This window comes from Styela clava, chromosome 15 (assembly GCF_964204865.1).
Source record: "Styela clava chromosome 15, kaStyClav1.hap1.2, whole genome shotgun sequence".
In the NCBI taxonomy this organism is placed as follows: Eukaryota; Metazoa; Chordata; class Ascidiacea; order Stolidobranchia; family Styelidae; genus Styela; species Styela clava.
In genome coordinates, this window is record NC_135264.1 from 4,090,749 (window position 1) to 4,105,272 (window position 14,524).

At 33.4% G+C, this 14,524-nt stretch overlaps 1 protein-coding gene across 4 annotated transcripts in view; it reads left to right on the forward strand.

Annotated features, from left to right (window-relative positions):
* LOC120333872 (potassium voltage-gated channel subfamily B member 2-like) overlaps positions 1-14,524 on the forward strand; it is a 28,429-nt gene that overhangs the window by 4,875 nt on the left and 9,030 nt on the right. The window contains exons 1-4 of one of the 4 annotated variants that reach the window (XM_039401248.2): positions 436-2,574; positions 10,926-11,058; positions 11,955-12,124; positions 13,483-13,586. In XM_039401248.2, the coding sequence (XP_039257182.2) occupies positions 2,021-2,574; positions 10,926-11,058; positions 11,955-12,124; positions 13,483-13,586 (961 nt within the window). In that variant the 5' untranslated portion in view covers positions 436-2,020. Of the gene's footprint in view, positions 1-435; positions 2,575-7,699; positions 7,885-9,850; positions 9,961-10,925; positions 11,059-11,954; positions 12,125-13,482; positions 13,587-14,524 lie in introns of those variants that run through there. The other 3 variants (XM_039401249.2, XM_039401251.2, XM_039401250.2) reach the window with 3 other exon arrangements.

The following is a 14,524-nucleotide window of genomic DNA, read 5'->3' on the forward strand; positions in this document are numbered from 1 at the left end:
TTTCTATGAAACTTTGGAACTAAATATTTCCAAAATACAAATAAAAAAAATCTAATATGATGTTGTTATTGTATTTACACAATGTTTATATAAAATGGAATACTGTTGCTTCTGGTATACGTGTACCAGATTCCGCAAGGCCAGATCTACGCATAAACATTTTTTTCATTTTGCTGATCTGTTTAGTTCAGATGGATTCATACAACTCAAACCTATTATACCTAAATATTGTTAGGACTCTGATAATGTTGTCATTCGGTTGTTTTTCAACTTCATCTATAATTTAGCAACAACACTTTACTAATTTACCGTCTAATAATACAGCCAATCTAGAGTGAATCTCTTCAGATTTGCGACTCTTTAACACGTTTGTAAATTACTATTGGCAATGGTTACCATTAGGTGGCGGCATGTATGCATTAAAATCAAATTACTTATATTTTAACATCCGATCTGCCTTGATTTAATGTTCGTTTTTTTCTGGACAAAACTACCACGTTCAAACACGATTTTATGACAAGTACTTTAAATTGGTACTTGAGATACCTTAAAAATATTTTTTAAAACAACCACGATTTGGGATAAATACAACAAATCAGCAAAAGTTAGTTAGTTAGTGACCGTGCTTGGTTGATCAAATTTCATTAGCTCCAAGTTATTTATCATCAGAATAACAGATATCTATTGCGTCACAATACAATATTGATGTCATGTACGAAATTTTTTACAATCATGATGGAACAAATTTTCGGCTGAAACTAATCAAACGAACATGTCTACATAACGTGTCCTCTACAATAGCGTCCCGCGCTAATTCGAATTGTGTATTGACTCAATTAGCGTTGCTTGTCAGGTATTGATCCACACTGTGCTAATGCGATAGTCCGGGCTAATTTAAATCGGCCGTGTAATCGAGGCTTGGCTAAGAATTTTTTTAATTTCATTTCCACAGATCAATACCAAAATTTTGTGACTGAATCCAGCTGATAAGGTTTATTTATATCATAACTGTTCAGGGCAGGACAGGCAATTCACAAAGAGTTTTGAAGGTGTACTGTGACGTACACGCTAGCGTGTTATAACGTAAACTAGTTGGCTACGGGCAGAGTTGTGGTCGTTAACGTTATATTGAGTTCACGGTCAAAAACTTATCTCGAATTGACGCATTCAAATATCAATCAAATTTATATTTTAGTATTGTCTGTAGAGTTTATGTTATTTCCCTGATATTCAAAAGTGTCTATTTAGTGGGTTACTGAAATAGAAAATATGTTGAGTGATGTGCCGATGAATGGGTTGGGATGTGAAAAATGCCATTGATTTTGTAATCATTTTGCCTTTGCGGAAACAGGGTTTATCTCACAATACGTAAAGCGTGTAGTACAGCGATGATTTCCCTCTCTCTGACTGACAAAAGATATCTGTGTATTTTGTAAACTGAAGACGCGCTGGCATGTTTTTGTAGAGTGCGTGAAGCCGTAGCGCATAACACGTCAGTTTTGTACGTTGAATTTCTGAAAGAGTATAGATAATGCGACACTCAGCTGGTCAGGGATATTGTTAATAACATCAGAGTTTGCCGAGAAGGCTGTTCAAGCAGCGTTGAAAACGCACTCAATTCTGATTTACGGATTATTACCAGTTGACACCCAAGACAAATTGTTTAGCCAGTGAATGAGGTTTAGGGCGTTTGGTTGGTCATTTTATTATTTTTAGCTCAAAGGCCAATTTTCAGCGGCTGATGTCATTCGAAGCTCCGAAGAAGTCATTTTTACGGGCTATTGAGTGGAAACCATTTTTTTCATAAACGGCGCCATTCGAATTACATGTTTAGTTTCGCATTCCTATTCGTTATTACAATTTTACTCTGAGAGATACTTGACAAAAATTTACTTCCACAAAATTTTACAAAATACCTAAGATTGTTTTACGCTTTGATTCGCATTTATTGAGAATGGTTCCCAAATAATGCCTTGTGGGCATTAGCGTTGCTATTTTAAACTTTTATGTAATTGACTTCATGTATCAAACAGTAAGTCTATCGCTAGCTATGCTTCAAGAAAGTTACGGTAGAGTAGTCTCCGTACAACAGCCTAGGCGGAATTCAAGCAGCAGTAGCGGCTGTTCGGCCGATATCAAACTATTAGCTGACAATGTTTCGGATCAAGACGATCGTTTGGCTGAAGATATTTCAAGACACACAAGTTCGGAACGTTTCATGGTTGATAAAGCTAGAAAAAACTCTAAACCTCTGGACAGAAAGGTGACGAAATCGAACAACAACAACTCGTATTCTCCAGAACATAATTTGGCTGACAGAACTTTTCCAAATTCACCCGCGTCGCCGAACACAGTAGATTCGGTTCGTTATATTCGACAAAGTACTAGATCCGTGGAAGATGGATTTATGGAGCCGATTTTATCGGATGACGATGGCGAAGTTTTTGCTAAAGACCAAAGACACAGTCCCAGCAAAAGAGGAAATTTTTTTCGATATTTATCGTTGAGAAAAGATTCTGCATCGCGTCCACACGGACGACGGACATCGATATTTTCGAAACTGCAACATACCTTGTAAGTACGGTGTAATTTATGGAATTTCCTTAGGCTTTATGCTATATATAATTCGAGTGGAAGAGTCATTCTTCGTTTGACACACGAGTGGATCGTTGAGAGGTCATGTATCAAACTGTTATTTGTTACTAGTAGATATTAATCCAATGTCATTGTTACATAACTTCTTATTTTAATCATCACAACCATAACTTTTGATTTCTGACTGCTTAATCAACATACAATGACCCTAAAATCAATAAAAATTTTGGGGGCCTAAAAGCAAAATCTAGTAAAAAAATGAACAAGATTAATCCCAGTGAAAGACATTTGCAAATATTTTTCTCTATGTTCAAATACTGTCTTGTTTTTCTTGTTTCAAAATGACTGTTACACCAAGAGAGTCAAGCGGACTTCCTATGCTCCTAACCCACGAATTTACGAATAATGAACACAATATATGTGAATATCCCATTAATGGTCCAAATCCCAGTCAAATTGTGGAATTAAATGTTAAAATGTTGCCATGAAGTGACATAACAGAAAGAAAGAAAAATATATTGCACGACTTTGCGTGGTTGTTATTGTTCAAATATCGTGTGTTTTGTTTATCGCAAAACGATAAAAACTTGTCACTCTTGTACGGAATTTATTTGCATAATCTTATGATTGTGACTAATTACAGGCATTAATCTTATTTGGGTTTTGCAAATAAATATTAACACAGAATGTTTCAATTACATTGTACTACTTGGGTGACATTTTCGTTAAATTTTCCCTGAAAGGGTCTCATTCATTTGGAAAATATAATACAATATGCTTGTAGAGACAATTCCTAAACAATCACTATAACACTCATATAAAGAAATTGACTAGTTTATTTTCCACTATGGTTCACTCTCTTTATTGTATTACTTCTTATTTCAATCGCATTCGAAAATATTTAATTTGCTCAGCTGTATATAGTCATTGCGCGGATGATTTTTGAAGTTTGTGAAACAACCTAGGGCTTGTGTTCGTGGTACATATAGTTCGTACCATAAAATTGTGGATTTTGTGTGTAAAACACGTGCTTAGTGCAACGTGCAATATCCTGGGGGATGCCTAAATAATTGTTGAGGCAAACATATCAAATTTGGTGCTAAAATTACGAGATTTATCAATGGTTTCAAAAATAATCTCTCTTATTTGTAGACATGTTGTAAATACGTTCAGTAGATTTTCGAACATAGCGAAACCGTTCACGTTTTGTAACGACTGTATTAAAAAGATTTGCATTTAAACCGAATCGGAAGTTTCAAACTAGAACAATGGTTATTCATAATGGTCATGCAAGCTCAGTATTAATACAAAAACTTTGACTTGAGGTTGAGGCAAAGCAAATAATGGCAGCCGATAGGTAAAAGCAACACATGTAGTGTTGACAACTTAAGGTTAACTTTGTATTGAAGTGAAATTTCTCATTTAATGTACCATAATAATAGGTAATCACAGTTCATGTTTGCTCAATCCACTTATTCATCACATCTTTATCATCTTTTTCGTGATACATTAATTACAGCAATGAACCATCATCACCCGCAAGATATTGAATAAAACGAATAAAAAATTGTCCCTATCAACGTGAGATTAACTGTAAATAACATTCATGGTTTATCACTCAGTATTTGATCAAAATATTTTGTCCCGTACTATTTTTGGAATCAGGTTGAATTTTTAGACATTTCATTGATTTAAACAAGCTAAATATAGATATGACTTCGTGGATTAGAAGAGAGTGGCATTATTTTCATTCAAAAGGTACGCAAGATTCCACTCAGTCAATAGCTGTATTCTACAATACACATGATATAAAAAATATTGGCTGTATATCCTAGAACCCTTACGATCTATCCATAAAGATCATAATCGTCTATTTTGATTCATGATAGTCGGGAATTCATTGACATTTTGTTTTGACGCAACGCTTGCCTTTAGTGTGCTAGAAGCCATTCGAAGTGCTTTTCTGACGTCATATGACAATGAAGGATTGGAATTCATTTATGAAAATGAACGTTAAATGACTGTCTTAAATTTAGACCAAATATAGCGTCATTTTAGATATTTTTTCACTGATTTTATCTTATGTATTTGTATATTACGGTGTGGTGCATGGTCATAAAAAGATTTGTTGTAATCGCTCTAATTTGAAGAGTCCCAAATAAATGGAACCTCAAACTAAACAATTTCGATTTGGTAAGCATCTGATACAAGTTCAGGTTTTACTGGTTTTCCTGCAAGACACATAAAAATGATTGAGGCTGGTGACAAATAGTCTCAAGCAGTAATGCTCATGAAAATCGTATTATTTTCAAATAAGCGCTTGTATCCTCTACTTGGCTAAATATTGTATAAATAGAAATCAAATTTTCTGAACTATTGGTGACATCGTCCATCGTTTATATTCAAATTTCGTGCAGAATTATTTTGTTCATGTACAATTATAAGATGGAGTCGAATGGTTATAATAAATTGACTTAGCATGGTACATATGACGTAATTTTAGAGAACTTTCGATCTTTCATTCAGAAAAACTGTGGAACCAAATCTATGCAAATCGTTTGTTCGTCTGCTTACTAATTAGTTAGAGTCAATCAGTGTTTACTGTGTTGTTATTGCGAAGTCAAGTCGAGGCGATTGATTAGACTGACCATCTAAATCGAGGAATTGAGTTACATTAAGCGATTTAACTGTTTCGCCCAAAATAGTAGCGTTTGGAAATATAAAGTAGTGTATTGAAATTTAGAGACGGATAATTTTATCACCTTACGGGCGGCGGGTTTTAGGGAATAACGCGATCGATTTTGCTGCATCAGAGACGTTTTTAGTCTACGTCTCTGCGCTATATCATGTAATATTTATAATACACAATCCTGCCAAAAATTGATTCTTACATTATCAAAGATCATGTATGGTGGACAAATATAAATCGCTTCCAATCCACGTTTCATGGTTGTTTAGACGTAAGATATTATCCGATTAGGCGATCAATTTGTTTTTGGAAGATGTAATTAACATTATGCAGGAAAATGGTAAATAAACAAATCGTATTGATATGTCGTTCAAAAATAACGGAGATATGCGTAGGTATATGGATAATATATCACGTAGGAAGGAGTTCAGAATAATATATTTTTGCGTGTAATATGGCCGACGTCAGTACACCGTCATTTTTACGAAATATGGCATTGTTTTTAAAATTATTTTTTGATGTCGTAGCATACCGTAATGACTTTGCAATGTTATACTTCTAAATGTATTTGATATCAAATATAAATTTTGCTCGAAACTACTTTTCAGTATACAATTATTTTTTTTTATAATTTATTTGAATGTATAAATTTATATTTATACACGCCGATCGAGTTTACATCCTAAACAATATAAATAATTAAATATTATAAAACGACAACATAATTTTACATAAATTAATGAGAAGTAAATATGACAGAATTGAAGGATGATCAGCCTGCTCTGGTGAAAATTTTAACCTTATCGTAATTTTATATACGTTTTTATATCACGTCAATTTAAAATGATTTAGGGAGGGTTTTCGCTTGATGTAACAACTTCACTCACTAATGACGTTATTGTTATCGCCTGCTTGGTATTCGTAATAAGATTTTGAGTCCCTGTGGACAAGTTCCGAACCTTTCAAATTCGCGACATAACGAAGGCTAAAACATTCCCCCGTCAGTAAACAAGCGCTGAAATGAGGCCGCAATATTGACAACGTTGACCAAAATGCGATTGACGTGATTTGTCATTATCTTAAAATGGGAAGAATACTTCTTGGTTCAAGTCATATACTCTTTATTCTCCTATTTGATAATATTTGAATATTGAATGAAAGTGTGTTAGTTTAATAATAAAAAAACTGTCATACTAATAACAGCGAACTCTATATTGCTGAATAAGCATTCTTGTGTAAACAAAAATGTGGAAATTCAATAAAAAACATTAGTCGTATGTAAGTTTAATGAAGCGCACTTTGATGTCTGTAACGCACTGACGTAAATCGCGGTGTGAATGCAAGTGTAAAATTATGGAATTTAAAAAGCTGATATGCTGAGCAACAACACCAGAGAATTCATTCATTTGTGAATACAAAACTGCGTCAAAAATATTGTAGTTAAATTCTGTGCAATATATAATATTTTAACACATGGCATTCAATTTTTTCGACCACGTTGATCGCGAGGATTTTCTCCGTGATCCTTTGATTTATTTCATTCACACCTTAGATATGCACGCAGCGGATATATGAAGCACATAACAAGTGAGCTATCACACATAACATAGTCAAGTATGAAGATCCTGTAAAAGCCAGATCATACATAAACATAATATAGTTACATGAAAGCTATGCAGAGGTTCTTTATGTTATTACAGAAAACGAATTGCATATTATTTTTTTACAACTGATTTTCCATTCCCATTTTCGAGTTCCTAATTCATTTCGTGTTTTGACTAGTTTTAGTGAAATTCAAATTGTAGATCGACAATTTATTGTAGTGAATTGAAAAACTTGGTGGAATATTTTCTTTTTCTCCCAACAAAACTAATTAGTTCTTTGGCATAAAAAAATAACTAAATAAAAAAGAATATATGTCAGATGTCACTACGGTTTAAAAGATCTTACGTACTAACGCCATTTGCATATGAATTTTTTATAATATGTTCATGAAAGTGCTTCGGTCGTAACTTCCGTAAATGTATTTACGGGCCAAGAAACATTATGATGTAGTTTTTATGCTTTTATTTTAATAAGTTTAAAATCTATTGTATTCATTACAATCAAACTAATGCGGCTCAAATATAATATTCGTAGCAGAACAAATATAGTTTATTGATATTTTTCAGAATTTATCAGTCTCGGGTAATGGCTGTTACGCGTCTAGTAGTTGTGGTCAATGCATAGCCCATGTTTGTTCTAGGATGTCGTAGAATAATTATCTAATGCAATTGATTGCTCCTTTTTCTTGTATAGAACAAGCAAAAAATAATCCGATTTCGAGATGGAGATGAATACATGCGTTAGCTTATCAATAGCATAAGTCCTAATTTAAACCCGCGAATATGAGTGAGGTCTGTTTTTGAAAGATGCTGTCATTTTAGAATATGCGATCGTTGCGCATGTACGGTTATATTCTGTAGTTGTGTATGAAGTTTACGGCTGATATAATGTGCGATGCAGGTTTGTAAAATGATAGGCGGTATTAACTACCCCTTGAGTTCTACAAGGCATGGATATGCTGGATATACACCGGTTAAACTTGACGAAAGCCAATGGTAAGATCAGTTTCAAACCTTCTGATGGAAATGATGTTTTAAAATTTGAAAATTGTCTCATAGCTCATAGGATTTAAAATATTTATGAACGATTTCAGTACATCATACAATGAAAATGAAAGATTTAACGTCCATTTTTAAAACCTTGCTAGACGTGTTGGTCTGATGTCGAATTGGTATTCATTTTCTAATTTGTAAACTGTAGCAATCAACCGATGCATTCATTCATAAAAGTAATATGCTGTAAAAATAGGTACTGTACTACGACCCTACATGAGTTTCAACTGTATGAAATGATGATAGGGCTGGTTTCTCTTTTAAAGTTATTATAAACAATTATCGCAAATAGTTTTTAAATCTTCTATCAGGTACACTTATTTTTGAAAGCATGGAATTAATATGAACAGGGGTAGATATAAAAAAAATGCAATTTCAATGTTTAATGCAAGAATAACTGAAATGAAAATTGTAAAGTTGAATAGAAAAAGATATATATATAAAAAGTTATCCCGTATGATATATTTATATGAAACGTCAATAAGAAAATATTTCTATTTCACTAAATTTTACTTTTGGTCGATCAACAATCGACTACAAATTTTTCGCACGATTGATACCGAATATTCAGATGTAGGCTATAGTTTTCTCTTGCGGGTATGGAGGATTCAAAGATATAAGTAATGCCCTATGACGTAAATTTTCGACCATGAATCTCATCCTAATACAGAATTATTGAAACGCAAAACGGTTATCTTGACGTCTGAAATACACTGGAATCATATAAACTATATATGCAATAAAAACACTTTCATGCGGTGTCGTGTTCGTTATATTTTTTATGACATAAAATAACGTGAGAGATAGAAACTTGTGTAAGAAAAATTCCTGCACTACAGCGTTCCAATTTTGCAGTATAATACATAACGTTTTATGTAGATTTATGCTAAATTTTGGCATTTTTTCGCTCTATGTGTTTAAATAGTTTGGGATGGCGATCTAAAGTCATCAATTAATTTAAATTTTGATGATACCTATGATCGTGATCGATCTCTTGTTTTCCATACCTTTTCAAGGTTGATAGGTTGTGTCGAAAAAACAAAAAGCCAATGGCAAACAGTTGAAATTTCTTGCGTAAAACGGCTTTTCAATACTTGATTATATAGATCCAAAACCGGCCCCTTTTTACTCGGGGATTCTGCCAGAGAGTATGAAGACTGTAACATTTTAATTCTTAAACTTGAACAGAATGACAGGGTCTGTTGTAGCACGCCAAGTTGAATATCATTTGATAGCTCAGGAATGGGTCTTATAAGCAATCAATCTTAACGCAAATGATCCATTTATTTAGTGAGGTCAGGCTGGAATATTCATTTTTAGAAATTCAGCTTGATGCTTCGCAGAATTTTCTACATGCTTTAAAACCATGATACATTCACACACAATTTATTATGCTTAAATCATCAAATATTACAATCACATTTAAACATATACAGAATATTCTCGCTTTCTGAAGATTGAGGTAGGCTATCTTCTTGACATCCTACGTAAACACGTTCTTACGTCAAAGATTCTTCGACACGTGCGTAAGATGCTTCATATAACTTGCGTGAAATTTGGTATGCGAGATAGTGGTGGAAAAGCCCGGGGGATTTACCTCGCATCTCCAAGCATTAATTCGCAAAATTCTTCAAAAAATTCAAAAGTTGTTAAGATAGTATACTAATAAAGCTAAAGCAAAAATCCATCAATAACTTCTTATGCCTATCATAATTAAATTTCATTTGTGACCACATGGGAACATTAAAATAGCTTCATCAATTGTATCTACCACACGTCTGCAGAGAAAATCTCCATCACACCCAGGGGATATGACGTCATCAAGTATAGTGTATTAGTCAATTTGTTAACCGTTTCAATCAATATTCAGTATCAGTTATTATTGCTCTCTGCTCTCGCAGTAAGGTAATTGTATTGGGAAAGTTGATCGTTAGTCATGATACTTCTTGGATGGTTATAAGCTGAAGACCAATTAAGAATGGCTGAATAGGTACTGCTGAATACTGTAAATTGACTTAGGTAAATTGTTTTATAGGTGGATAATGAGTCTTTGTGTCAATTTGAAATGCCCCTGTGTTATACGCGTTGGTTCGGTGATTAGGTAGGAAAACATAGAACCAAAAAGATTGGAATAAGTTACAACTTTACAGAAACGGTGATTCCATGCTGCAACGGCAAACGTTATGCATAACTTTCCGCGCTGTTTTAATTTTGAACAATGTAAGAAATATTATTTAAATTAATAGTTAAAAAGTCGTGAGTTGTGAAAATTTACACCGAAATTTACCTAGAGTAAGAAAGAATTCGTTGCTCACGTGTACGCAAAGGGAGAAGTGGTGAAAAGCATCGAGAAAAGCTTCATTTTGAACTTCTCTATATAGGCAAGAACGACTAGAAAAATGAACATTGTATTAGAAGGCAGTTGCCAGTTTATATAACGTCAAGCATGTGCCATCAAGAATTTTCAAATTGATTACGATGATTTATTACCGACTATACTAGTATGCGAGTAGTTCCTCCCAAGATATGTTTTACGTGCATCATCGTACATATCGCGTGCAAGGTATATCGCAAGTGTTGTTTGTAGGCTGAAATATCACGTAAATTAAAAGAACGCTTTCTCGCAGTTCTATCATTGCTTTGTTAAACTATGAGATATCTTATTAAAAACTAGTTAGACTGTTTTCCAGCAGCCGAGTTAATTTCATACTCAATTGCAAATTTAACGAACTAGTGTACAGTAGTCAGATATTAAAACACAAAACTTACTTACGTTATATAGTTTCCATATATTCAGTACCTTCACATTATAAGCATTTTCTGACCAGAAAAATTGCTGGCGTTCTGAAAATAACGAGGTATTTCGTATTATTAGTTACTGGCCCATAGTTTTGTTCGGGTTGATGGTTTTACATCCGTTGTAGTTGTGAGCGTCATAAAAAATGGCATATTTAGATCAGTTTTTAATTGAAGATTTTTTTCAGGAGGAAAAAGAAAATGTCGGACCAACCGAGAACGGAATCGGTGACTTCAATCACAACAGGAGAGGAAGATATTCTCCAATCAGCTCGCAGAGACAAAAGATTGAGACTAAATGTTGGAGGAGTTGTTCATGAGGTATAATCTTATTTTTTATATACTACCAAATATATTTTATCGATATGCATTTCTTTAAAACAAGAGTCGCTATCCGAGATATTGTAGTTATATGGGTACTCCCGTAGTGTGTGTACCAGGTTAGGGTCAGTCATAATTTTATTCCGATTTTCCTCATTTTAGTTTTATCACGAGCTCGGGGACTGTTAGCCAAGTGAATATAACTCCTGCATCTAGGTTTCAGTCCCTTCACACAACTTGATATAAAGTGGGCGAACAAAATTAGTTACCTCCATATTGGTACACACACTTCTGGAGAGCCGTTATATGTTTATCCAATTATGGTAAATTAAATAATACCGTTATCATGGACCATTTATTTTCACGCAAACTGAAAATGAACTCCTGCATATAGGTTTCAGTCCCTTTACACAACTTGATATAAAGTAGGCGAACAAAATTAGTTACCTCCATATTGGTACACACACTTCTGGAGAGCCGTTATATGTTTATCCAATTATGGTAAATTAAATAATACCGTTATCATGGACATTTATTTTCACGCAAAATGAAATTTGTGTAATTGGTTGTGGTCCAAAAATATAGACCTTAATTCAGACTTGAGCTCTATATGCTTCATGCATTTCAAATTTTTGGTTTAAATTTACGTCATGTATTATAAATGCAATTCGTTGCGTTAGTCACGAAGATTACAATTTTCTATATGACTGTTTTGAAAACCTTTGCTAATAATTTATGAATGTCAACCACTATACGAAATTAGTTTTATTTTTTAATTTTTATGGTAGACCATGCCTGATCATTTGTTTAGTGCTATAATTTCTATACATATTTTAGCCACTGGTTCATATGTATTTCAAACTTGGTTTCAAGAATTAAAAAACAATTGTTTCAAGGCTCGGTGGACTACTCTTGATAAAATTCCACAAACAAGATTAGGAAAGTTACATCACTGCACCACCATGGCGTCACTTTTGGAATTAGTAGATGATTATGACGCAAATAAAGAAGAATTTTTCTTCGATCGACATCCAGGTGCTTTCACGCCAGTTCTCAATTTTTACAGGTAAATTTTTTAACATATTATTTAGTAGCTTTTTGATAAAATAATCATTCACGTGAGTACAGAATGTAGGCTTTTGACAGTAGAAGTTAAAAAGCACAACAGCATCATGGAAATTGTTCCCCATGTCCTAAATGAAAATTAACAAACATTAAAACGTCACGACACTTGAATGCTTACAGTTCATAAATCTGTATTAGATTTTTGTCAGTTTTCGATTCGGATTTGCCTTGTTGCTGTACTAATTGAATCAGGGTTGGGGTTATGAAAGATATTATCTACTAATACAGACGTACAAAACAATGTTCTTAAGAGCAAGTGGAAATACAATAGAAGAAACGAATGAGCGATCATGCAATATCATAGCGGTGCTGTACGTTTGTTCAAAACCATAGCTCTATTCAATTTAGTTTAAGCTAATAATTTACTACCTTTTGGGCATTGCAAATGAACATTATTCCCACGGGTCAATCCTTAACTCAATTTTGACGGCCATTGCTCAGTTATTGCCGCTGGCCGTTCAGAGTTTATCGGCTTAATATATATAATTAGTCAGTTATGTAAAATTGAAATATTGGGTTGGAAGGTTGGGGATATTACATTAGTGATAACTTTTATTGTCCGTTTCATAATGAAATCAGTTTTAAATTGAAAAATAAATGAAATTGATTATAGCTGGTATAATGTCAATCCAAGTTGGTTAAAAATGTGAGCTCATCTGAGATAGACATAATGATTGAAGTAATAAGAGACCATAAAATCTTTGTCTGAGATAATTCCCCTGGTAAACTTTGTGAAGAACAATCAGCCGATCGTTACACATGTACTTTTTATGTACACTCTAGTCTATCCAATAGAAAATCTTTCGCGATGTATTTTTGATATTTTAGTTATGTTATTCTGCCTTAAGAAGAAAAAAATATATGTATAAATATTTATTCTGTAATATGTCCATACGTCTTGTTTTTTGCCGATTTCAGCCACGAGGCCGCTTGGTTTGGAATAGAGTAATAGACCTTCTGGTTTTCAAGAATATAATCATTTTCTCAATAATTATAATCAAGAACAACTAGGGAAACATCGTCCCTCATCCGCTTTAAATTTCCCTTCATACACACAGTAATAATTGTTAAACGTATTTGAATGTAAAAATATTTCCAACTTTTCTATTGTGCATATTGAATCAAACATACTTACGCTAATTCTACAGATATGAGCTATACAATAATGTGAGATAGAGGTCATAATAGAGTAAAATTGCAGTGGACCTCTATAAATAATATTTTCAAAATACGTGACAAATAGCTTTGAAAGGCGAACTGTGTTACCTTAACAGTGTATTTTTATTTCTGTACTTACAGAACTGGCAAGCTGCATATGCCAGAGGATATATGTGCTCTTGCATTTAGTGAAGAGTTGGATTATTGGGGAATTGAAGACATTTACATAGAATCATGCTGTCAAGGTTTGTAACAATTTCATCATTTGATAATACAACAGGAAGGGATATTTAACTGAAATTTATACGTGAGCTCATCGGCCTTATACCATTACGGACAATTTCGTTATACCGTGTTGGAAATTGTATAAGTTTAAATTTGGTTAAATTTGACAATTTTGCGAATGAATATAACATAAACATAATAATATAACAAAATATAACATGACTAATAAAAATAAATTCAATGTATATATCCGTATATGGAGTGGGTTAGATTTATTGTCATGTTCTGTATTTTTGGACATGAATAAGGTTTACTTGAAATAACGTCCCGCGTTCCGAATTTTTTTTAGGTAAAGGCAACTAAAGCACATATCTCATTCTCTTTTAATAAAAATAGGGTATTTTATTTTTAATCCAATATTAGTAATATTAATTTTAGAAGTTGGAAATTGACATCGTCCATCACATGCTTTTGCTTTCATGGTTCTTTGTAGACACCTCATATCACATATCTGTCTCTGAATCCATCATATTCTAATATAGCAAATGACGGATTGGCGTAATGCGTCAAATTGGTATATTTGTTCATGATCTCATTAAATTTCATGGCAGTGCATACTGCATGTATTCACATCGCTGATGGTGAGAGAAATTAAATAAGTATTCCGACGATCTCATTTTTATTATATGCTACTAAAATACCGAAAACCTTTCTGCTATGTCAACTCTCCTCGGCCAGTTTCGTTAACAGTTTCTAATTTTGTCGGTCATAACAAAAATCCGCAATACTGTACGGGATTTGAATGTTTCCAGTCAAAGAGGAAAAGGAAAAATTAGACCCGGAAACGTTGATAGTTACAATGACTTATTAGTATTGTTAGCTTCTATGTGACTTTCTTACCCGAGTGCTATTGTCGTTTTCAAGTTGTCAGCTTATGACAAGTTGCCTGATAGGATGA